The sequence below is a fragment of the Pleurodeles waltl genome, chromosome 8 (assembly GCF_031143425.1).
Source record: "Pleurodeles waltl isolate 20211129_DDA chromosome 8, aPleWal1.hap1.20221129, whole genome shotgun sequence".
Lineage (NCBI taxonomy): Eukaryota > Metazoa > Chordata > Amphibia > Caudata > Salamandridae > Pleurodeles > Pleurodeles waltl.
The window spans coordinates 511,585,707-511,612,261 of record NC_090447.1 but is presented as its reverse complement, the minus strand read 5'-3'; the positions used below and the strand labels follow the sequence as shown (position 1 = coordinate 511,612,261).

At 43.7% G+C, this 26,555-nt stretch overlaps 1 protein-coding gene across 2 annotated transcripts in view; it reads right to left on the bottom strand.

The window, feature by feature from the left end:
• Nucleotides 1-1,708: 1,708 nt before the first annotated feature.
• The window catches only part of CCDC138 (coiled-coil domain containing 138), a 220,006-nt gene continuing 195,159 nt past the window's right edge, over nt 1,709-26,555 (bottom strand). The window contains exons 13-15 of one of the 2 annotated variants that reach the window (XM_069204486.1): nt 21,306-21,482; nt 14,058-14,196; nt 1,709-2,060 (exon numbers count right to left, since the gene is read on the bottom strand). In XM_069204486.1, the coding sequence (XP_069060587.1) occupies nt 1,901-2,060; nt 14,058-14,196; nt 21,306-21,482 (476 nt within the window). In that variant the 3' untranslated portion in view covers nt 1,709-1,900. The remainder of the gene's footprint in view (nt 2,061-14,057; nt 14,197-21,305; nt 21,483-26,555) is intronic. The other variant, XM_069204488.1, reaches the window with a different exon arrangement.

Here is a 26,555-nt window from a genome sequence, read left to right as displayed (position 1 = left end):
TGCGTGTATGTCACTGTTGGTGAATGAGTGTATGCGTGGTGCGTGTGGGTGTCTGTATGCTTGTGCATGTATGCAGGGGGATTGCGTGGGTGGTGGAGGGGGTGTGAGGGGGTATTGTGCTTGCTGAGGGCAGGGGGAGTCGTCTACCGGTGACAAAGAAGACATTCCCTGTCAAAGGTAGCCTTTCCGCCAGGGTTTTCGTGGAGGTGCTACCGCCACGGAAACCCTGGTGGAAGGACGGTTTTAAATACAGCTGGCGGTCTTCTGTGGACTGTTGCGTTGGAGATGCTCATCTCTGGCCCATCGGGTCCAACCGCCCTGGTGGTATGATTGGGGATGTGGCGGGTTGGCAGAGGCCAACCCGCCACACTCATAATGTGGCTGTCTTTACCGCCAGCCTGTTGGCGGTGGGACCACCACCGAGGCCCTGGAGGTCCGAAGACCGCCAGGGTCATAATGAGGGCCAATATCTCAAGATAAAAGGCTGGTGGGGAGAGAAGAACAACCATGCAGGGTTTCCTTGGACGGCGGATCACGCACTAGGCAGGAATGGTGTGGAGCCTTTCCGGTACAGCGTTGGCAGAAGTCCCGAAGAGTGATATTTGGGGCAGGTGTGAAAGAACAGTGAGGAATGACAGGGAGTGATTTGGATGCTGGGAGCTTCAGTTGGGGAGTATATATTGTATTAGTGAGGTGAGGTTGTTCAAGGTTTGTAACGTTGTTTAAAGTGCAGCTGCTTCCCTGTCTTAATAAAGCGACCTTTTACTCTTAATCTGGCCTGTGTTTTGTGCGATGTCTCGCCCGATGGGCTCCGGGAAGTAGTCCACCCCCAGGATAGTTCAGGCAAGTGGTGCAGAGCAGACTGAGGAGTTTCTCCCATTTCTCCCATCGGTCTGTTCGTGAGCAGCGGAAGGGTCTTAGTGGCAGTTAGCTCTCCCAGCAGGACTGCGCAGTTAGTTGCGTTGCGTTGTGGTCCAACTAGTCAAAGTAGGTTTCCTTTGCACCCTCCCTCTGTTTTGTGTAAGATAAGTTTTATATGTTAGTCAGCTGTAGCATGCGATATTGGTATTACAAGCAGAAGCTAAGTTTTAGTTGTCACTTAGAACAGGTAGCAGTTAGGCAGATTGCAGAATAGGCCGGAATGGTTTGGAGCCTTACCAGGGGGACACTGGCAGAAGAAGTACAGGTTAGTGTCAGTCACTGGGGGTAGTTGTGAAAAGACTGTGGATGGAATGACAAGGAAAAAGGTTAGAATGTTGGGGGTTTCAGGGAAGGGGGCAGGTCATCTTATTGTATTCTTGAGGTACGGTTGTTCAAGGTTTGTAACATTACTTAAAGTGCAGATACTTACCTGTCCTAATAAACCGGCCTTTTACAATCAATCTGGCCAGTGTTTTCTGTGCCATCTCGCCCGAAGAGCTCTCTGTTCTGTCTGAGCAGTGTAACCATGAAAAAACAGCTTCAAACAATTCCACGTGGGTAATAAATTCAAAGTTGTCCTGAACTGCAGAGGCTCCAAGGATCTGTCTTTCCCAGGGGACCAAATTATTCTTTAGCTATCATGGTCTGCAGGAACTGCTTTTTTAGGAACTAAAGGTGGCTAAAAAAGCTTCAGACAACTATTCAAAATCTCATCAAAATGATGATTGTTGATTTAAGATACTTATCTGGAAGTTTTAGACCAACAAAAAGATGGAGGACACTGACCTATGCAAAGACCTGTTTATTTACACCTTTTTTTTTTACAATACACTCAACAACCAAAGGTATTGCTCGAACAATAAAACTAACCCCAATTTAAGGGACAGTGATACAAAACTATAAAAAATAGTTTATTAAAAAGATAAAAAGCACAGTAGGCAAAAAATGAAACAAATGATTTCCATGGTAGCATTACTTGCTATTGGCTGGTAGTGAGACCGGTGATCTTTGTACAGCCCAAGTTGAAAAGAATCGAATTGAGGTTTATGATGAGGAACGCCTGGTCGTGGCTTGCTGTCCTTTGCATTTCTTGAAGTGTTAAATGGATTGTGTGGAGTTCAAACAGCTTCTTATTACTCCTGGAAAGGAATAAAGTACACAACTCAGAGAATTCACAGGTTGTAAAGAAATTATTTTTCTATTCTCTTACTTTTTTCTTCATGGAACCATTGATAACATGGCAAAATGCAATTAATCTTTATAGGCCACAAAAATAAAGACTAAAGTGAGTGAGGACATTTATAAGCACAAATTACACTAAAAGGCTTCTTGGTCCTAAAACTTCAGATTTGCCAAGGTCAATAATAACTGAACAGACAATCTCAAGGGTTCATAAAACCATGAAGGTCAGTCAAAGATAGCCCGTTCCACAGCTGGGGGTGTAAGAACAGAGAAAGCTTGATCCCCAAAATGAGAGCGTCTGGAATAGGACCAAAAAGAGAAAAAAGAGCAAACAATAATTGAGGGCATGAGACATAACATATGTAGGAAGTTGGCTCTGTATGTACTATTTCAAAGTAAGAAATAGCATGCACAGAGTCCAAGGGTTCCCCTTAGAGGTAAGATAGTGGCAAAAAGAGATAATTCTAATGCTCTATTTTGTGGCAGTGTGGTCGAGCAGTTGGCTTATCAGAGGGTAGTGTTGAGCACTTGTACATACACACAGGCAATAAATGAGGAGCACACACTCAAAGACAATTCCAGGCCAATAGGTTTTTATATAGAAAAATATCTTTTCTTAGTTTATTTTAAGAACCACAGGTTCAAGATTCACAAACAATACTTTAAATGAAAGGTATTTCACTTAGGAACTTTAGGAACTTTGAAGTAGCAAAATAGCATATACAGTTTTCACACAAATGGCAAATAGCTATTTTAAAACTAGACAGTGTGATTTTCAACAGTTCCTGGGGGAGGTAAGTGTTTGTTAGATTTGCAGGTAAGTAAACCACCTACAGGGTTCAAAGTTGGGTCCAAGGTAGCCCACTGTTGGGGGTTCAGGGCAACCCCAAAGTTACCACACCAGCAGCTCAGGGCCGGTCAGGTGCAGAGGTCAAAGTGGTGCCCAAAACGCATAGGCTTCAATGGAGAAGGGGGTGCCCCGGTTCCAGTCTGCCAGCAGGTAAGTACCCTCGTCTTCAGAAGGCAGACCAGGGGGGTTTTTTAGGGCACCAGGAGGGACACAAGTCAGCACAAAAAGTACACCCTCAGCGGCACGGGGGCGGCCGGGTGTAGTGTGCAAACAGGCGTCGGGTTCGCAATAGGTTTCAATGGGAGATCAAGGGGTCTCTTCAGTGATGCAGGCAGGAAAGGGGGGAGCTCCTCGGGGTAGCCACCACCTGGGCAAGGGAGAGGGCCACCTGGGGGTCGCTCCTGCACTGGAGGTCGGATCCTTCAGGTCCTGGGGACTGCGGGTGCAGTGTCCTTACCAGGCGTCGGGTTTTTGAGGCAGGCAGTCGCGGTCAGGGGGAGCCTCGGGATTCCCTCTGCAGGCGTCGCTGTGGGGGCTCAGGGGTGGTCAACTCTGGCTACTCACAGGCTTGCAGTCGCCAGGGAGTCCTCCCTGTAGTGTTTGTTCTCCACAAGTCGAGCCGGGGGCGTCGGGTGCAGAGTGCAAAGTCTCACGCTTCAGGGAGGAAACGTGTGTTCTTTCAAAGTTGCTTCGTTGTTGCAAAGTTGCAGTCTTTGTGGAGCAGAGCCGCTATCCTCTGGAGTTCTTGGTCCTTTTAGATGCAGGGTAGTCCTCTGAGGCTTCAGAGGTCGCTGGACCCTGTGGAACGCGTCGCTGGAGCAGTTCTTTAGAAGTGGGGAGACAGGCCGGTAGAGCTGGGGCCAAAGCAGTTTGTGTCTCCGTCTTCTGTGCAGGTTTTTCAGCTCAGCAGTCCTTCTTCATCTTAGGTTGCAGGAATCTATCTTGCTGTGGTCTGGGAGCCACTAAATACTCGATTTAGGGGTGTGTTTAGGTCTGGGGGGGTTAGTAGCCAATGGCTACTAGCCCTGAGGGTGGCTACACCCTCTTTGTGCCTCCTCCCTGAGGGGAGGGGGGCACATCCCTATCCCTATTGGGGGAATCCTCCATCTGCAAGATGAAGGATTTCTAAAAGTCAGAGTCACCTCAGTTCAGGACACCTTAGGGGCTGTGCTGACTGGCTAGTGACTCCTCCTTGTATTTCTCATTATCTCCTCTGGCCTTGCCGCCAAAAGTGGGGCCGTGGCCGGAGGGGGCGGGCAACTCCACTAGCTGGAGTGCCCTGGGGTGCTGTAACAAAGGGGGTGAGCCTTTGAGGCTCACCGCCAGGTGTTACAGTTCCTGCAGGGGGAGGTGAGAAGCACCTCCACCCAGTACAGGCTTTGTTACTAGCCACAGAGTGACAAAGGCACTCTCCCCATGAGGCCAGCAACATGTCTGGTGTGTGGCAGGCTGCTAAAACTAGTCAGCCTACACTGGTAGTCGGTTAAGGTTTCAGGGGGCATCTCTAGGATGCCCTCTGGGGTGTATGTTACAATAGAAATGTACACTGGCATCAGAGTGCATTTATTGTGCTGAGAAGTTTGATACCAAACTTCATAGTTTTCAGTGTAGCCATTATGGTGCTGTGGAGTTCGTGCATGACAGACTCCCAGACCATATACTCTTATGGCTACCTTGCACTTACAATGTCTAAGGTTTTGCTTAGACACTGTAGGGGCATAGTGCTCATGAACTTATGCCCTCACCTATGGTATAGTGCACCCTGCCTTAGGGCTGTAAGGCCTGCTAGAGGGGTGACTTATCTATACCTATAGGCAGTGTGAGGTTGGCATGGCACCCTGAGGGGAGTGCCATGTCGACTTAGTCATTTTATCCCCACTAGCGCACACAAGCTGGCAAGCAGTGTGTCTGTGCTGAGTGAGGGGTCCCCAGGGTGGCATAAGACATGCTGCAGCCCTTAGATACCTTCCCTGGCATCAGGGCCCTTGGTACCAGGGGTACCAGTTAAAAGGGACTTACCTGGATGCCAGGGTGTGCCAATTGTGGAAACAAAGGTACAGGTTAGGGAAAGAACACTGGTGCTGGGGCCTGGTTAGCAGGCCTCAGCACACTTTCAAATCATAACTTGGCATCAGCAAAGGCAAAAAGTCAGGGGGTAACCATGCCAAGGAGGCATTTCCTTACAACATACCTGTGAACTTCCAACACAACTCCAGAGGCCTGTCCTTTGGAAAGCTCAATTATAGAATTTATTAGAGAACAGGGAGCCAATGAAGTGAGTAGTCAAACTAGTTACAGTCAAAACAAGTCTGAGTGTCATTTTGTGGAAAGGATGTGCCCTAAACATATTACCTAATGTCATAGTGGCTGGCTAATCATACAAATTTGAGTTTTTGTCTTCCAGGGTTCAAGGGCACAAAAATATAAAAACAAACTCACATTACCTCTTCACTGCTCTGGCAGCTCTCGATCTACATGATAAGTGAGCTGGAAGCTTATACTTTGAGTGGGCTCCCTTCAAATTCAGTACTCATCCTACCAGTGTACCTAAAGTCCTAAACCTGCTTAGTTTGGCCCCTGGACACTGCAGATTAGAAAGCTAATAGTGATCATGCCAGAACTTTCCCACATGCCTCATGGGGACTTGACCAATGGACAGATGCTGTACATGGAGAGCAAAATTAAAAAACCTTGGATTACATTCAACCTAAGAGCTGGATTTTATGTCAGGACACAGAGGCTAATATTATGCAATACTCCTTTTATTGCCTGCTTACAGCAGCAACAATTGAGTGAGAACTCAAAACATTTAAAACATTAGGTTATAAAGTCCAGTAACACACAGCTCTCCTCCTTCTTTTGTTGATGCTGCTCACAAGATAAGTATCCTTCATAGGCTCATTTGAGATTGCTTTTGAGAAGTATCCTAATGCATGTGTGTGGATGATGGTGATGATTACCTATGGGTTAATGTTGAAAACACTTTTTGTCTGAGACCTGCTGTCTTCTTAATTAATGATTTTTCTAATTGGTAGTGTCATGATTCATGCTTGAATATTTAATTCCCAACTTACGGTATGGGAGGTGTAGCTCAAATATTTTGAGCTTCATCTATGGTGTGTGAGTGGTGTTTCACACTAAATGTTTCTTCTCACGTGCTGGTGTTTAAAAAATATTTGAGCTCTCGCATGCGTATCTTGTTGGAAGGCGCATCTCAAACAGGCTGGCTTCATTAGAGAGACGTGGTCTCTGAGGCGGGCACGCGTCTTCAGTCCAACACGCTCAGGCAATGCTGATTTGCGTTTAGGACGTGGCACAAGAAGGCAAACAGTGTCTTGGTTTTGGGCTGCCCTAGTGGGGCCACATACTATGTTCATTTGTTTTATGAATATAGTTAGCAACGCGGAATGTGCTGGTCACGTCATGTGATCTGCGCCTTGATGGCCATATTAGGGAATTCGGAAGAAGAGTCATTTTATAATATAGTCAGTCATTTTTATTTGATTGGGAAAAAACAAAACAAATATATTTTATGCTGCGTGAGGTGGATGTTGGCAGTTGTGGTCCAGTTGTGAGGCGTGTGGTTAGAAAATACATAGGAGAGATAAGATATTTTAAATATTATACAATATTTTATATTGAGTGGCAAAGATGACGGAGGAAGAGTTAGAGGGAAGATTAGAGGAGAAATTGGAAGGTATGGTGAGTGAAGCCTTGGAAAAGTTGATGGGGTCGCTAACTGACACTATTGACAGGAAGTTTGATTCCCTATGCACAAAACAAGATATTTCCAAGATATAAAGCACTAAAGAAAGAAAAAGTGCAGAAGTAGCAGAGTGCTCAGGATGGGTAGGTAAAGTTCAAAGAAAAAGAACTTCAAGAGACGACTATCAAGTGAGAAGTAAGAAAGCTAAGGTAGAAAAGAAAAGAATTACGTTTGATGGTGTTGATATGATCAGTGCAACAGTCATTGTTTATGGGCAAGAAAAAGGCCCTAGGGATGTTCTGGAAACAATTGACACTGATGAGACTTCAGAGCCAGAAATACAATTGTCATACTCTTTGGAGTTTGACTCTGATCACAATGTAATTAAAGGCAAGAAAAAAGGAACATCACAGGAAGATAGCAAAGCCTTATGGTAAAAAAACAGCCAGGCTTGACCCATTAGGGGATGAAATGGTCAATCCTCTTTTAATAAGGCACCCTCTATCCCCAAAAAGGGTGCCATCACAGCATGCAGCAAACTATATCTCCATTTGTGAGATACTACAAAAGGTTACATTTCGACTGAGATTGGAATGCCCATGCCCTTCTCTACTTGGTAAGGTTGCCATGACCCAAGACTTAGATGCTAAGGTAGTGGCATTCATAAATAAAAGTAGAAAGGGCCAAAGGAAGGACCTAGATATGGGGTTAAAATGCTGTCAGGATTGTCTTTTGGATATGATTGAACCCCTAACAAAGATATTTGAAATGGCTGAAGGGGCTTACATCAATGAGAATCCTGTGGAGTTAAGGGAATTACACCAGTGGGTCCAAAGAGCTATTTGTCTATTGGGCAATGCCAATAAAGCACTATCAAATGAGGACGAAAAGTATATTCTTAAAAATTGACCTTAAATTAATTGAACTGGCCAGTAAGGAAGGGGGTCCGTCCTCTAAGGGTTATCTTTCTTTTTTGGGAGGACTTTATAGGAGACATTGCAAAATACATTGGGTTTTCAGTTCAGTACAGAAATCCCCAAAAGATATATAAAAAAATAGATGCTGACAGAGTTTACGGTAGGGCCAGGAGAACGAGTGGGCGGTTCTGCGGCAGAGGACAGGCTGGAACTAGACCCTATTTGGAAAGAGGTGCAGGATACACCCAGATGGGATTTGGGACCCATCAGGGATTTTATCCCTAAAAACAGATTTTGAGGCAGGTCACCCAGAGGAGATTGAAGGCAAAGAGGAATGTCAGCAGGTAAGAACCTTAAAAGGTTGTTCAGATACCGCAGTAAAGTTGACTGGCAGGTTGGCCTAGTTATGTGGGAACTGGAGGTTGGTGACCCAGGATCCCTGGGTTCTAGAGACTGTCAAGGGATACAGACTGGAATTTAAAGATACACCTATACAGATAAGGACACCTTATGAGATAAAATTCCCAGAGGCAGAAATGAGGTTGGTTACACAAGCGGTAGAGAACTTGGTTGCAAAGGAAGCCATACAGGAGGTCATAGGTGGTGTTCTAGGGTTCATCAGCAATATATTTTTGGTAGAGAAAAAAGACAAAGGTATGCAGCCGGTGATAAACTGAACAGAGTTGAACAATTGGACTGTATATCACCATTTCAAGATAGAGGGGATTCATCTGTTAAGAGATGTGTTAAGGAAATGAAACTGGCTAACAAGGTTAGATCTGAAGGATGCATGTTTGGCTGTTCCAATTTTGGGCACCACATCAGAGATATCTTCCATCCATCTGAACTGGACAGTTATAGCAATACAGAAGTCTCCAAATCATATTATCCTCAGCACCTTCTTGCTTTACGAAGGTACTTTGTCCAGTAGAAGCATGGCTATGGTCGAGAGGAATAAGGTTAATTATATATCTGGATAACATTTTAATAATGGGTCAGAACAAGGAAGTTGTTTTGAAGCATACAGAGATGGCTATGGAGTTGCTTATGTGATAAACAGACAGAATCCTGTTTGATTCCGGGTCAGGAAACTCAATTTCTATGTTTTGTTGTGGGCACGGTTTAGGCAGAATTGAAGTTACTAAGGGAGAAGTTGAGGAGGCTACGAGAGGAATTGAGGAAGGTGCTAGGGATGGAGGTGATACCTTTGAGGGTTTTGGTAAGGCTTATCAATTTATTATCCTCTGCGATTCAGGCAATATTCTCAGGACCCCTGTACTACCAGGCCCTGCAGAGAATGAAAATGAAGAGCTTCAGAATCAGTTGGCCATATTCTCAAATAACAACACTAGATCAGGAGTCGAAGATGGAGAGAGGAATGCAGAAGCATGGAATGGCAGGGCTATTTTGGGGAAGGCCCCGGAGGTAGTGATAGAGTCAGATGGGAGTTTGCAAGGATGGGGAGCAAGATGTGGGAACTCATCCACCGGCAGCTGTTGGACAGTTCAAGAGAAGAAGTTATATATCAATTGTTTGGAATTGTTGGCAGGTTCATTAGCAATTCATTGTTTTACTCAGGGGACAATGAAGTGTTGTGTAATGCTTCGCATGGACTACGTGTCGGCAGTGAGCTATGTCAAAAAGATGGACAGCACACAATCAAAGGGCTTAGCAGATTTGCCAAAAGGCTTTTGGGAATACTGTCTCAGCAAGAGAATTTAATTAGTGGCAGAGCATATTCCTAGCCTAAGCAATGGGGTAGCAGATTGTTTTTTGGGGGAAACTAACAATTCTGTTTTGTTTGGTATCATCTAGGAGGAGTTCAGATGTGACATGTAGGACTTATTAGACAGAAGGGGTTTGTTTTTAAATTAAGAGGAGAACTAAGACCTTATCAAAAACAATATTCTATCCATATTTTGAGTCTAATGAAAGTACTGTGCATGATAAAATGTTTAGAGGAGTATGAGAGAAGGACTGAGAATATGAGGAATAATGTTGCAGTTAATACCTTCTTGCAGGTGCCCCCATAGGGCGGTTTCACCATCAACATTGGCTAGATGGGTGAAAGAGGTGATCGAGAAGCAGGTGTAGATGTGAGTAGATCTGGAGAACATTTGGTTAGAGGTGCGTCAGCATCAAAAACATTTGTTTTGGGTAGTGGATTGAGGGACATTTCAAGGGCTGCAGACTAGTCAAATGAGAATATTTTTAGAAGTTGCTAGTTTAAGCCTGTGGTGAATGCACTTGATAATGTTTTAACTACACTTTAAACCTGCATACTATTAGCCTGTGTCCTGACATAAAATGTAGATTTACCACAACCTGGTGGGCACAAAATCTGGATTTTCAGGCCACCAGGCTGTGGAAAATCTACATTTTGAATTGTAGCGCAGCAACCCAACCACAAATCTTGAGGACTGAGGATAGATTTCTTGCATAAAGATATAAAACTAGACATCCTGTAGCCTTTCAAACACATATAATCCCCCTACTTTACAGCTCTCAGGAGCTGAACATCTTGAGCTTTTCCAGAGGTAGGATCGAACTGAATCTGCACATGCCTAAAAATCCTTACAGTTCATGTTTGACTGTTACATTTCAAAAGACAAATAGTCTGCCCTGAGGGTCCCATAGTACACATTCTGTGTTCACTAGAAATCATAATCTTAGCATTCTCAAGAGGCTTTCCAGAAACACTTCTTGGGATCCAGAAAGATGTGCAGGCGAATGTTATGAAAGACATCGCCCCTCATTACAAGCTGGCTAGATTGATGATGGGCCGATACTGGCATTAACAAATGCATGGGGATTCTGAGCTCCTGGAAGAGACCCAAGTGGTATTCAGAGCATAGAGGTCTGCCATTCGGTGGATGAAGTGAAATCAGAAACTGACAAGGTAAACCCCACACTTTGGGAGGGAGAACCGCTGTCTCAGGTATCCTTGCTGGAGGGATTCGGGGGTTGGGACTCTATTGGCATCTCATGAATAGGTGACGTTTGTGGGTGGGGGGGCATATGAAATTCTTCTAGGAAATTCAAGTGACTTCTGAAAGCTAAAATCACAATTGTACTGCTATCTGCAACGCTGACACACCCTACACACTAATTAGGAAATGCTAGAGGACATTCCAGACAAAAGCTCTATAAAAAACAAGATCCTGAGGGGCCCCTTAGGTAAAGGTGGGGTATTGCAAATCGACAAATCTCTGCTCGTACACTCACCTATGTTCTTAGACTACCTGAGGGTCACGTGGGAAACCCAGGTGGAGGAATTGGACAAGGAGGACTAGAGAGACGCCTGTATGGCAAACCGAATGCTAGCAATCTCTGCCAGACTCCGCTTTGTGCAATTTAAATACCTGCACCAAGCCTACATGTCACCTTATCTAATGTGGAGGGCGAGTATTACTGACTTACTACATTTTACAGGTGTAAAGACCCTATGGGGGATTTTTTCCATGTTGTCTGGAAATGCCCAATGATACAAGTTTAATGGACCGCCGTTAGTAATGTTCTTTCTGTCATAACAGGCACACAACTTGAAGCACACCCAAGGGTTGCATTACTTAGAATTCTTGATGATGTTGGTGGGCCCTGAGGAGACAAGACAGTGATGGGCCTGGGTCTGTTAATTGCCAAAAGAGATACTGCACGAAATTGGAAAGCCTCCATGGCCCTATCAATTGGGGGTATGGACTCAAGACATGGACTGGTGCGACAAGCTTGAAGAAACGATTTATGAGACACAGGGGTGTCCCCGTAAATTCAAACAAATCGTAGAAGAACCAGTGGGACTATTACGGTCTCAGAACCTAGTTAAAATTCAGAATTATTGACCTGAAACTGAGTCTGGGGGGTGGAAGTGGATCAATCTGTTACGGTGATACAAATGTGCAAAGCAAATGTGTTGTTATTCAAATGCAAGCTAATAAAATATGTCTATAAAAAAAATGTTTGGGGACAACCGTAAGAGATGCATACTGATTTTGTGTGCAGTCGGTCCTAATACTGACCTCTTTCTCAGAGTCATCATCTAGATATAGAGCGTCATTTCCCCATGAACTTGGTTTCCAAAGCCTATGTGGATTGTAAGGGATTATCAGGATACTTCCCTGAATGGTCTGCATCTGCATAGTATCCTTATATGGTCCTTGAAGATCATTTTCAGTGATGTAACATAATGTAACATACTTCTCACACATTCTTTGAGAAGCATGAGGTGCCTCTTCTGCCTTTGTGAGAAGTGTCTCTTCCTGATGTGTCCTTTCTCCTGTTCAACCAGGTGTTCCCCCACTCTCTCTTGAACAGAACATTGTTCCTCTTCTCTTTCTCCTGTCTGCACTTTTCCACATCATCCTGCGCAATTTTTCCAGTTGTCAAAGCCAGTTCCAGTTCTAATGTCAAAGTCAATGTAGAGACCAGACCACAGTCAAAGTTGGTGTTGACTGTGAGACGTTAAAACTCGTTTTGAAGACCTTGAGGCTGACTTATTGTTCTGTAAACACAATACTCTATCTACCAAACTGGCTCTACATCCTACATCCTACAAAGGATGTTCAAGGTCAACAGATGTGGTAATATTCCACTACTAATTGAAAGGTTTGATGCATAGAAAGCAATCTTTTTTTTGCTGCCTTTTCACAGCATCTGCAAACCCAATTAGGCATGCTGTAAAGTGTGAAACACAATTTGTGCATGCATCGCATTTTGTGAATGCCTGTGTTTACATGCGTTGGAATATTAAGGCAGACTTATTGACTTTGCCAATGCTAGTTACAACTATCGCGCCTGAGACAACGCACCAACCGTCACATTTTAAAGACATTTCTTTAACCAAAAGGGAGCCTGGCGCACGCCCATGGCTTACTATTTGTTGGCTTTATTTATTTATTTTTGCTTGTAATATTTTTATTGAAAGTTTAAGACAGAGCACAACAGAGGACGACACATTTTCAGTGAGAAATTGCAATAATATATTAAGCAAAGCATTGCACAGCAGTAAGACATAACATGACACCAGTAACTGCTCACAGCAGGAGGCAAAAGAGGTGCAAGAAGGCTATGCAAGGGAATCTCCTGCCGTAGGACATGTCGCAAACCAGAAAAAACATGGAAAAAACAATGCATGTTAGGTTCAGGTCAATGCTTTCAGCAGTGATCTCCAAAACATGGGAAGTGCCTTGCAGTGGTGTACGAGAGTACCCTACTTACCATGGGTGGGGGACTGTTGGGGAGGCAGGCATCAGAAAGCAAGAGCTGCAATACCCTAAGTTTTGGTGGGCTAAGGTAGCTGAGCTCCAGTCGAGTCAGACACTGTAACAGTGGGTGGCATACACTCTGAAACGTGGCGTCAGTCTAAGCCAGGTTTTGGGAGAGCTGCTTCATCGTCACCACGTACCAAAGATGCATGAACCACTGAGGGATGGGGAACGTGTTGTCTTTTTTCAAGCCAATGCCACCAGCTGCTGGGCAGCACTCAGCATATGGCTAATGAGCTTACAACCAGAGTGTTCCATTTCTTCTACACTGAGGGGTTGTCTGCCTAGTATAACTGTGAAGTAGGGGGCAGAGAATTGGTACCCCACTGTGCCCTTGATGTGTCCCAGAATTTCCTTCCAGGATGTGGTTTTGATGTTGTGTTGGCTTAATTTTCACTGTTATTTGCTGGCTCCTGATTGGTCAGCGCATGCCGGTTTCACTTACTTTTCATTTGTTTTTCCCTTCTGTTGGAGCATGGATCAAGTATTGATTTTTTTTTTGTGTGATCAGTGCCTTTCTGCTGCTCGAGCTGGGACTCAGGTACTTGTCTTTTCTTCTTTCGCTGTCATTGTTCCATGCTCCACCACCTTGTTGCTTGCCCCTCTGGACCTTCCCGCATCACTGTTTGCTAGTCGTTACTTGCTTTGTTGTTATTGCTTTCTCCCTCTCCTCCCGTGTTGTTGCTTGCCTGTTCCTCCACCATCTTCCGCATAGTGCTTGCCAATTGCTGCTTACACCATTCTTGTTCTTTCCCCTGTCTCCCCCATACTGTTGCTGCTTGCCTCGTGACACCCAGCAACAACCCCTTGCAACCAATGATGCTTGCCCCGAAACCACCCACCCACCCACTCCCACTGCCAACCCTCCCACCTGCCCCCTTCCACCACAAAATAATGTATATGTAGATGACCTTCATCGTAACTTTTTTCTGGGTAATTTAAACTGAAAAAATCTTCATATCAACAACGACAAAATCCACTTGAAGTATTGTAAAATTGTGAAAAAGATAACTACTGAGAGGGCAAAACATGTAAGAACGACAGTGTAAAAAAAAACAACAACATTTTATAGAAATGTTGCACAAAAGCTGTGACTTCACCTTAACTACATGAGACATTAAGATGATTAATTGGACTGATCGACTGAAAGAAAAGTGGTTTGAAAGAAAAGGTGAAACAAGAAGCAAGTGCCACAGAGAGAAGATGCGTTTAATATTTACTTGATTTTTGAGAGTTTTTGAAGTAGAATGCTGAGTTTTTCTAATATGTGCCCATCAGTTTTAGGATCTCGGAGTAACACAGCGCAGGTACGAAAAAAAGATTCATTGCTGCAAGCTTCCAGGAAAGCCTTCAGATACCCTGTGAGATAAAAATATCATCATGAACTTTTTTTCATGTGAAACATTTTACAATATGCACCTTGAAAAATACTTTACCAACTGTTAGCACCTAAGCTAGAAAACCTGAGCCCTTCATGTTACAGTGCCCATGTAAAAGAAAGCTATCACTGTGAACAATGTAAATGAAGAAGTCATACAGTTTACACTAACCTGGAAATACGCATCACGTATAAAAGAAGTAAAAAGGAGTATATTTATCACACGCATACACAAAAGTAAAATGGATGTGTGCTAGCAAAATCAAATATATCTTCTTTTAGAGCACTTAATATACCTCTGCTTTAAACTGCGTTAGAATGCTGAAAACCCGATTGAAGTTAAAGCAGCGGGATGTATGCACTACTACAGGCCATGCTGCTATCAACATTTCAGCCCCCCCCTTTCTGACTCCCCTCAAGATAAGGGAAATTAATGCAGATAAGGGAGGGAGACAGAGAATAAATAGTACCCTCACTCATGAAGAAGCTAAGGGAACGGGAGCACGTCTGTGGAAGGTAACAGTTGGGAACACACTGCCTCACGCTCCAGCATGCAGTTTGCCCCATTGCATTATGGTAAGTGCAGTACGAATTTGTGCTTACTTCATCTGTACTTTTTCACCTCAGTGGGTGCAGCTAGTGCTGTAAATTCATAGACACGTGTTTAGCCCTTCATCAGTAGAGTAGCAGGTTTTTTTCTGGGGTTGCTGCAAATGCTGCCAAGTCCTCTCAAGTGTCAGTAACCACTCAGTGGCACTTCTTTGGAAGGTAATAGTCAAGTGATAGAGCTCATTGTAATCTATCTTGCTATCTTCACAGAAGTGAACCCTACAGTCACTTCGAGCTGCCACAGTGGCCACCAGAACGTGCCTTCTTCCAACATTCCATTCACCTCAGGGGCAGGACGGAGACACACACACACACACAAACTTGTGCAGACATACAAACACACACACACACATTATGGTACAGACTAGTGCGAATGGTCGGAACACAGGCCCTGTGCAATGGAAACAGGCCATTCATTACCACCCTCTCCCCTCCCATCCTACCCGCTTTGTGAAAAGAAGCTAAATTCTACCGGCAACACAAAAACAGAAGTAGGTAACAATAGCATATTTATTATGGCCGAGTAAATATCAACAATCCGGCAGTTACTTCTTTGTAGTTATAACACTTCTAAAGCATTATAAACAAAAATAACTCCTACATCTTGCAAGGTGAAATACATTCAACCAATTGACATCCCAGCTAACGGCATTCAAGACCAGACATGAAATGCAGCGTGCTGAATGAACAGCAGAATAAAACACAAGGCACACCAAAGAAAAACAAACACATTCTGCCAGAAGAAACACATGGCACAACTAGCATTTGTCATTTAAAGAAACTGAAAAGGTATATGGAGCACTGCAAATCACGACAAAAAACACTTTCTTTCAAAATAATTAATAGAATAACGCCTTTATCATACACCGTACCGTTTCAAGAACTCCAGGAGATGCAAACTATCTATAACGTACTTGACTTACATATAAGACCTGTTAGTCAAGCTGTACAACCCCATCAACAAACAAGACACCGGATGTTCTAACACCTAAATATACAAGAACACCCACGTGACAGCAGAATACTCTTAGATAAAATATCTGAACCACTCATACGCAAGGAAGTCTTACACAGAGACACATCCGTCCACCTCACACAACCACAGAGATCCACATGCGACCATGCATTCACATTGTAGGAACACAGAACCACAGGAGAAGCTGGCCCATAAGCTAGCGATGGTATGCAAGATAAACCATACCCATAGAAATCAGTCAATTCACAAGTACAATAATACACTGAAACTACAATCATACTACAGTGAAACAAAGAAACCGTTCATGGCTGCTCACCCTAGTGTGACAGTACAACCAGTACTTAATTTGTAAATAAAAAGGTGCTGGTGCCCAAAGCCATCCTCTTAAACACGCGGCTGCTGCAATTAAATATGTGAACACTGAACACTGGGGCGGCATAATCCTGAAGCCGTCTCGGGCCTCTTCAATCCACATAAAGCCAGTCCCTGCCCCTTCAGCTCACTCTTACAGCCTTCTACTTTCTCCCTTTGTGACGCTTTTTCGTTTTTCTCTTCCTCCTTCTTTCCCATATGTGTCTTTGCTCGCAGCAAATGGTCTTAGCCATGTTGCAAAAAGCTGACACTACCAGCATTGATTGCATTATAGCGTTTTCTATTTACTTGCAGCTATGCTGCACTGAAGCCAGTACTGTTGTATAATCTATACTATAACGTCCCTGTAGATCTATATTCTGGGGGCCGCAAGCGCATTCCTGACTTTTGCATGCGCCCCCCCCCTGTTCAAAACGGGCAAGCATTTATTTACAAGTTAATCCACATGAAAGAAAGCAAGTGACTAGGGTGTCCTGCACAGTTAACGTTTGGGCCACCTTCATTTCTAAAGACGTTCTGCAACAAATGTGTAAAATATGAAAAAGTCTCTTCAAAAATTCCAAAAATATATTTTAATCACATGCAGAACTGTTTCATCTTAGTAGTAGTAGTACATCAGACTAAATCATTGCCAGTGCAAGTATGTTTTTTTAAGGAATAGTTTTCAAACATGAATTTTGAAACGTTCATGCTTCCACCCACCATGACAATGCCAATAGTGAACTAAGAGGCAAATCAGTTATGTGCACCCTTTGGGTGGTCTTGGTTGTAATTCTATATGGACATTTTAGTAAAATCAAATGTTGGAGAAGTTTTCGCACAGCGCACAGCCTAAAGGTATGTAATAATAAAGAACAAGCATTGAAAATGGCAACAGGTTTTGCCTTAGCAAAATCTATTGTCTTTGTCAATGTTTTTTGTACATGTTGCAGATGACTATAATAAAGATGTGAAGTAACGGAAAGAGCTGTCGACTTGGGGACCTGGGTTTGAGTCTCAGTGTCAGCTCAATATCCTGTGATCCTGGTCAAATCATGTTCCATAAAAAAGTGTCTTTGAGCAATATAACTGGTGCTGTTATAGAGCGCTGAAATACTTTACAGCACTTTTAAGTGCTTTTTTACCAAGCTGCTCGTACTGTGGAAAAAGGTGACCCATACACTTTTAAGGTGTGCCAGAGTCCTATGTACAGTGCTTAATTTGTGAATAAAAAGTGCCGGTGCCCAAAGCCCTCCTCTTAAATACGCAGCTGCTGCAATTAAATGTGGGAACACGGAATACTGAGGCGGCGTAATACTTTAGCCATCTCGGGCCTCTTCAATCTCCACTCCCTGTCCCTTCAGCTCACTCTATCAGCTTTCTGAATTCTCAAATTGTGACGCTTTTTCGTTTTTCCCTTCCTCCGTCTGTCCCATATGTGTCTTTTGCTCACAGCAAATGCTTGAGGCAGAAGAATAATCCACGGCCCTCGAAAATAAGTGCCAGTGCTCAGCACCGGAAACAACAAGCACAAATTAAGCACTGCCTATGTGAGGAGAAGAGGAAGCCTGCAAGGGAGGAAGCCAGTGAGGGGAAAGAAAAAGGGTCAGGAAGCGTGGCGGCCACGGTGACGGAGGCAGCACCCACACTGCGCCAGACGGTTGCTAGGGAGCGGGGAGATATCGGTCCTAGCTAGTTCAGAGTTGGGGTAGTAGTAAAATATAGTAATAATAATCAGTGTTCAGTGGGTTTCCTAGACCTTTTGCCCCTATGCCATTGCACCCACTGTACCATTCAAATCATGTCCTTAGTACCTGCAAGGTAACTGCACTTGTTACTGCTTTTTAGTAGTAAAATATAGCAATGCTCTGTGTTCTGTGGGTTTCATAGGCCTTTTGGCCCTGTGCCACTGCACCTGCTGCAACATTCAAATCATGGCCCTGGTGCCTCCAAGGTACCTGCATTTGTAGCTGCTTGTTTAGTAGAAAAATATTGTAATAATCGGTGTTGAGTGGGTCTCCTAGAGCTTTTAGCCTCTGTGCCAGTGCACCTCCTGCACCACTCAAATCATGAACCTACAGCCTGCAAGATAACTGCACTTGCCAATGCTTGTTTAGTAGTGAAATATAGCAATGTTCGGTGTTCAGAAGGTTCCCTTGACCTTTTGCCCCCTGTACCACTGCACTTGCTGCACTATTCAAATCATGACCCTTGTGCCTCCAAGGACAAATGAGGAAATCGTTTATATCCAGTAATATATGTGTTTCGAAAAAGGCACAGTTGCAGAGGAATACATAATTATTTTGCAGCTAAAGAATAACAAAAGCTTTCATAAAAAGTGCCCTTAAACATAGCCAACTCTCCAAAACGAGTTGCCAGAGATGTCATCAATAAAGCATATGCTTTGCACATCAAAGTGAAAACCAAGTATTGTTAGGTTGGGTTACAATGTAGCTGATTCTTTCCGGTGAAAAGACCATATTATATGCTTGACAGTGAATCAGTAATAAATAGAGTAAATTGCCCCCAAATCACCATATGTTGGGCTGAAGTAGAGAGTGAATCGCGGTTTTGTACTTTGTTCCTAAAAAGTCAGTTTGACAAATTAAATGGAATCACCAAAGAGGAATTTTCCCAAAAACGTGTTAAATAAGTAAAAGTCTCTTAAAAATTCAAAAAATGTATTTCATTCACATGTGGATCTGTTTCATCTTAGTAGTACTAGTACGTCAGACTATGGGACTAATTTAGAGTTTGGCAGACAGGGTTATTCCATCACTAACGTGACGGATATCCCGTCTGCCGTATTACGATTCCATTATTTCCCATGGAAATCGTTATACAGCGAATGGGCTCTCCATCACATTTGTGACGGAGTAACCTGACAGCCAAAATCTGAATCAGGCCCTAAATCAGTGCGTTTGCCATCACCCTTCTGAACTTTGCATGTGGCCCCCCTGTTGAAAATGGAAAAGCATTTATTTACAAATTAATCGACATGAAAGAAAGCAAGTAACAAGGGTGTCCTGCACAGGTAACTTTCGGCCCATCTTCATTTGTAAAGGCATTTTGCACAAAATGCAATAAATATGAAAAAAGGCTCTGCAAAAATTTGAAAACACGCAGAACTGCTTCATCTTAGCAGTACTAGCACATAAGACTAAATCAGTGCAAGTTTTGTTTGTAAGTAATAGTTTTCAAACATAATTTTGGAAACACTAATGCTTCCACCCACCCTCACAATGTCAACAGTGAACTTCATGCCCCTCGAATGAAAGGCAAATGTATTGTGCAGCTGAAGAATGAGATAACCTTTTGAGATGGCTAAGTCTAAAATATGTTTTTTAAAAGGGGCACAACCAGGCTCCATGGAGAAAGTACGCTGCAATCCTCTTTCCTGGAAACACTCTCACTTTGAAGTCAGTCAAAATTAAAAGAAACACCAAGCTCCCTCGGAGGCAAAGCTTGACATCTGACCTCAGTCTTTAAATGCCCAGCAAATGTGAAGAGATGAGAACAAGATTTATGGGCCTGTTTATTAAAGAAAACATGTTTGCGGAAGACTGCAAGGCATTGTCATTGGGAGGTACAAACTCAAGCTCTGGAGCCTAAAGCAAATCAAAACAGCAAATGGAAAGCCAGAAAACATGAGTTACAAACCACAACACCAATCGAAAGCAATGAGCAGAATGCATTCCCAGGTCAACTTTCTGAGACTTTCTGAGACTCCCCAAAATGTCTTTTGCATACCACGCAGCTGCGCTGTCTGGTAGGCTGTGAGCTAAAAAACATGTGCATGCCCATGCCCCTGTTTAAGTAATCATTTTTTGTGGTTAGAGTAGGTCAAGTGAAGAAAGTTTGCAAGCTTCAGCAGCCAATGTTGTAAGGAAAAGTCGCAGAAGTGGAATACAAATAGCTCCTTGCCTGCCAACTCCAATACTGCACATCAGCCCCACTAAAGGCTTAACGCCGGTACTGCAACTGAAGTCTGGCAGCAGAGAGAGGCAAATGTATTACATGTTTGACGAAATAAAGGTGACTGCTGAAAGGTACAATTAATAACATTTTGTTGAGAAAGTGAAACAACCATGCCGTGAAATGGGCTATTTCGGTTTTAAACATTTTTTATTGTCCAACGAGATTCTTGGAGACAAAAAAAAAACACAGCTATTTTTAAACAAAGTGATGCACATGTAGCAATAGTAGATTGATTCAGGTCAATTTAGAGAAACAAGATAAATTTGGCATAAGAGCACTTTGCGGCGGAATGATGGATTGAGTGAAAAGAAAAAGAACATTTATGTTGATGACAAAAATATTTTGAGCACAAAAAATAACATTTTTCTATTATCTAGGGTTACTCAGGTGCAATTTATGTAAGAGCAAGGTTAATGTAAATTTTTACTTTTTTTAAACTAATTCTTTAGGCCAACTAAAGTTCCTGGTACGAGGGGCATCTATAACTCTGGGGATGAAGGTAACAGAGATTAAACGTGGGACTCTGAGGGTTTCCTTAGTAAAAATGAATTACCAGTGGAGTAGGTAACTCTAACCCCAATTCATCTAGTTATTCCTTATTATTCCCTGGTATTTAACTTTGAGATGCACAAGATTGGTGGATTTAGATCTTGTAATCCCAATGGGGATGCTAACTGCAGTTACCAAACAGCCCTATCAGGATTACTGGGGTATTTGTAATCTACCCCTAAGAGGCAAGTCAACATCACCAAATATATTTGTGGATGTTAAAAGGAATACTTCACAATCTATTTAGCAAGCAACACACTCCTACCTCTCCTGCAGGATGGGTGAGTTTGAAAGTCATGTATGTTTAATAAAGGTAGTGTTTCACAGAAACATACAGAGGGTTTGCCACAATGATTCTAACACATGCCTTTGCGCACAAGATGTATAAAAGGCTTCAATTTGCAACATCTGTGTGTAGCAGAGTACAAGAACGGGACTACTCATAGCACCTGAAATAGCTCAGTTAGGTATACCATTTAGGGACGTTCAAAGACTACCAAATGCTAACATTTACAGCGTTTGCCTGCCATGCAAATTAATCTCACAAACAACAAAAGTGTTTTTGAGGCTTTTAGAGTCAATTATCAGTAACCTTTTGACAGTGGCTGTTTTGTATGACACACTCACTTGATTCTGAAGTCATCTGCAGTAAAACATCAACAGCACTAGACAGCAACCCTTTGTTTGAAGGCCGAAGATGATTTGAAATGATTGCCACAGATTTGTACTCCAAAAACAGGCTCTTTCCTTCATCAGTCTTCAAATCCATGCAAAGCGAATCAAAGGCTTGTGCCAGGTAATCAGCTAAAGTGAAAACGTCAAAAGGGAGAGCTGCATCAGGAACATTTCCAATTAAAATAAACACATACTTACATTCAGTAACGTTCCTTCTGCTTGCTACTCAAAATGTCCAAACGCCTAAATGAAAAATGTAAATATCTTGAGATGAGCACTAGGTGTCAGAACAGTATGGCCTGTCAGCAGGTGCGCAACACCAATAGGGCTTAAAGAACTTTAGCCCCCCCACCCTCGTCAGCTGCCGTGGCCGGGTGGGGGCCTTTGGGCTGGGGCTGCCAGGTCAGGTCAGTCACTGTAAAGTGTTCTGCTTGCTTCGTAAGCACGTTTACAACAGAACAGTTTGTTTTCACCATGCAAGGTGTACATGCCACCCGCTCTGCATGAAAATTGATTACTTACCTGTAACTGTGGTTCTCCAGTATTGGTATCTTTCATAGATTCAGATGCATGAATCATCCCCGTCGTCGAGGTGGGAGCCTCACAGTAACTTCAAATACATATAGCAGTAAGTGTAACACACTAGGCCCTAAAGGCCCAAATAGGCACTGTTATAGCCTATCTATGTTCTTTTATAAAAAAAGAACCAAACTTGAGCTACAGCCAATCAGGCATCAACACTCCCAACAGAGGCTGTTTTCCTCAGATTTTCTAGTACAAGTGTGAAGGAGAAAGTTAATTTATAAGGGGAGCCTATGTGGGGAGGAGGGTGGGTCGCATGTGAATCTATGAAAGATACCAATACTGGTGAACCACAGTTACAGGTAAGTAACCAATTTTCTTCTCTAGTATTGGATCTTTCATAGATTCACATGCTTGAATTAGAGTAGCGAGCAGTAATATTGTTTAACTACGTAATAGCTGTATAATAATAATAATAATAATAATAGGAGTAATTCTACTCCTAGCTAATATTAGATAGCAATACATCAATATTTCCAGGAAGATATCTATAATAACGATAATCATAATCATCAACAATCACAATAAACATCAAGCTAATTATAATAATAACAGTAATCATTATAACCAGAAAGGTTAGCATTGACCAGATTAAGGAAACGTAGTTCACATACCCTTTAAGTGGAAGGTGGGATGACCAGAGAGGCTCACCGTAACGGAATAAATGCCTCAGCACTGCTTGCCCAACCGCCGTGTCCATTTTATTCGTCTCTTCGAGACAGTAGTGCCTTGTGAATGGATGCTGGCTGGACCATGTGGCCGCTCAGCAAATGTGCTGCAAGGGAACCCCCGCGAAGAGTGCCGCTGATGTGGCCACCGCCCTTGTAGAGTGGGCTCTAACCTTGTTGTGGAGCGTCTTTCCGGCCTGGGCATGACAGAATTGTATTGCTAGCCCGATCCACCTGGCATCAGGCTTGTTTAGATACCAGGGAACCCTTCCTTGCATCCCCAAAGGCTACAAATAACTTGTCTGATTTTCAAATGTCCCATGTTTTTTTAAGATAAAATTTCAAACACCTCTTAATATCCAGCGAGTGCAATGCTTTTTCCGCTACCGTCTGTGGGTTAGGAAAAAAGGTTTTCAAAATCACTGGCTCATTCAAATGGAAATTTTAGGATACCTTCGGAATATATTTAGGATTTGTCCTAAGAATTACCCCTTTAGAGGTGAAGGCCTCTATGTCGCTTAATCTTTTAGCCGAAGTAAGAGCCAGCAACAGCACCGTCTTCCAAGAGATGAATCTCAGTTCAGAGCTGTGGATTGGCTCGAAAGGGGCTTTCATGAGTTGTCCCAATACCAAGTTTAGGAACCATAACGGTGGGGGTTTACCCACCGGTGGAAAAACTCAAAAAAGGCCCCTAAGAAATTGTTTCACAATCCTAATAGAATATAACATGGCAGTGTTCTGAGATCGGCGGTATCTTGAAATTGTTGCTACATGCACTCAAATGGAGGAATACGGAAGCCCAGATTTTGCCAAGTGTAACAAATAAGGAAGTACCTGCTCCAGGAGCGAAGAGATAGGATGGACTCCTTCCGCAGCACACCACAAACAAAAACGTTTCCATTTAAGCCTATAAGTCTTATTGGTGGTGTTCGCTCTGGCCTTGGCTAGTATTGCCCTACCTTCTGATGAGATGTCTAAAGTGGCGTATTCATTGGATTCAGGAGCCAGGCCGACAAGTGTAGAGATGACGGATCCGGATGCCTGACCTGGACCTGGTCAACAGGGTTGGTGTCTGTCTGAGTAGACCATGTGGCTGTTCCGAAAACATGAGGAGTTCTGTGAACCGCACCTGCCTGGGCCACCTGGGTGCTACTAGCAGGAGGCGACATCCTTCTGTCTTCACGACTGCTGATAACCCTGGGGATGAGTCCGATCGGAGGAAAAGCGTAGGCAGAGACCCCTGACCATCTCATCAAAAACGCATTCCCCCACAATCCTTTTTGGGGAAGCCAGCTTGCGTAATATGGGTATTTCTTGTTCTCGTATGTGGCAAACAGATCGAGACTTGGTCTGCCCCACATCCGGAAGAGTTGGTTGAGAACTTTTTGATCGAGCTCCCACCCGTGATACGGGATAACCATCCTGCTCAGGATGTCTGCTAGCACGTTGGTCTGCCCTGGCACGTGCTTCACTTTCACAGAAATGTTGTTTCTTATGGCCCATTTCCAAATGTTCTGAGCTTCTTGTGAGAGCCGTAAGGACCTTATGCTGCCCTGTTTGTTTAGGTAAAACATGTTCGTGGTATTGTCCGTCCTGATCAGAACATCTGAGTTTCGAATTCTTGGTAAAAGAGCCTTTAGAGCCAGATCTATTGCTTCGAGCTCCAGTTGGTTTATGTGGAGTTGTTTGTCCATTTGAGTCCACGACCCACTTATTCGCAGATCCTGAAGGTGGGCACCCCATCCCTCGAAGGATGCATCAGTTGTTACTATGTAGCGAGGTACAAGTTGGTCAGTCTCGTCCACCAAGACATGGCAGCTCGCATTGCTGGTGTGATGAGAATTTGATCCTCAAAGAAGCCCTGCACCTGAAGCCACTGAGCATCCAATTGCTCCTGTAGAGGTCGCATTCGTAGTCAGCAATTTGGGATCAGCGGAATACATGACAAGATCATTCCCATTAATGAGTTGTAAGTTCAAACTGAAACAAACCTTTTTGTCGATAGCTTGTGAGCCAAGCTGGACAGCTTTTGTTTTCTCTCTTGAGACGGGTATGCCGTGCTTTGGATAGTATCCAGTATTGCCTCCAAGAAATTCAGTTTCTGCGTGGGGTGAACATGTGACTTGCGATAATTGATCGTAAGACCGAGATTCTAGAACACTTGGAGGCAAGCGGTTGTATGGTCTACCACCTGAGCTCTTGAGGATGCCTTGATGAGCCAGTCGTCGAGATAGGGAAAAACTTGCATGCCCAACTGGCGTAGGTGAGCTGCTACTGGAGCTAACATCTTTGTAAAAATTATGGGGACCGACTTTAATCCGAATGGGAGGACACGAAACTGCAGATGCATACCAGCTACACTGAACCTGAGAAATATGCGATGGTTGCGATGTATTGGGATGTGAAAATACGCATCCTGTAGGTCTAGGGATGTCATGTGATCTCCTGAATTCAAGAGGCGTAGGATGTCCTGTAGCGTTAACATACGGAACGACTGCTTCTTCATGAACTTGTTTAAGGATCTTAATTCTAGAATGGGGCGCCAATCTCCTGAAGGCTTCTTTACTAGAAAGAAGCGTGAATAGAATCCGTGGTTCCTGTGAAGAGTTGGAACAAGTTCTATCGCCCCTTTGCGCAACATCACATACACTTCTTTGAGGAGTTGTTTTAATCGTGGAGGTGGCGGGCCTGATGGAGGGATATTTGGTGGTTTCTGTATGAACTCCAGAGTATGCCCCTTGGCCACTATATCTAGCACCCACTTGTCGGATGTTATGATTGACCACCGAAGGAAGTGACGAGTGATGCAACCCCCAATTTTCGACATCTGGGTAGTGTTGGTAGCTGGTATGGCTGTCCGGTCATTGCTTTCTGCCCATATCTCTGCCACGGGCAACGGATCTCCCTTTGCGGGGTGTCTATAAGCAGCGGTAGGTGGGGTGCTGCTGATGCTGTCCGTACTGTGGTCGGAGTCCTGCTGGAGATGACTGATACTGTGGTCTATACTGCTGGAAACCTCCACGAAAGGAGTAACTTCCTCTGCCCCTCATACCTTGAAATGGCTGTTTCTTGTACTGTAACGTACCATGGGATTTGGCCATATCTGTATCGGCCTTTGTGGATTGTAGCATCTCATCCACATGCTTCCCAAAGAGGCTTTCCCCATCAAATGCCATGTCCAGAATTCTACTCTGAACTTCCGGGCGAAAGGAAGTAGACTTCAGCCACCCCTGCCTACGCAAGACCGCTGCACCTGTTAGCTGCCTGAAACCAGTCAGTGAAATGTCAATTGCACAATCGATGACTGTAGGAAAGTACCATCTTGCCTGGCATGTTACCCCCATTTTTCACTGTATATATGTTGTTTTAGTTGTATGTGTCACTGGGACCCTGGTAACCCAGGGCCCCAGTGCTCATAAGTGTGCCTGAATGTGTTACCTGTGTAGTGACTAACTGTCTCACTGAGGCTCTGCTAATCAGAACCTCAGTGGTTATGCTCTCTCATTTCTTTCCAAATTGTCACTGACAGGCTAGTGACCATTTTTACCAATTTACATTGGCTTACTGGAACACCCTTATAATTCCCTAGTATATGGTACTGAGGTACCCAGGGTATTGGGGTTCCAGGAGATCCCTATGGGCTGCAGCATTTCTTTTGCCACCCATAGGGAGCTCTGACAATTCTTACACAGGCCTGCCACTGCAGCCTGAGTGAAATAACGTCCACGTTATTTCACAGCCATTTTACACTGCACTTAAGTAACTTATAAGTCACCTATATGTCTAACCTTTACCTGGTAAAGGTTAGGTGCAAAGTTACTTAGTGTGAGGGCACCCTGGCACTAGCCAAGGTGCCCCCACATTGTTCAGAGCCAATTCACTGAACTTTGTGAGTGCGGGGACACCATTACACGCGTGCACTACATATAGGTCACTACCTATATGTAGCTTC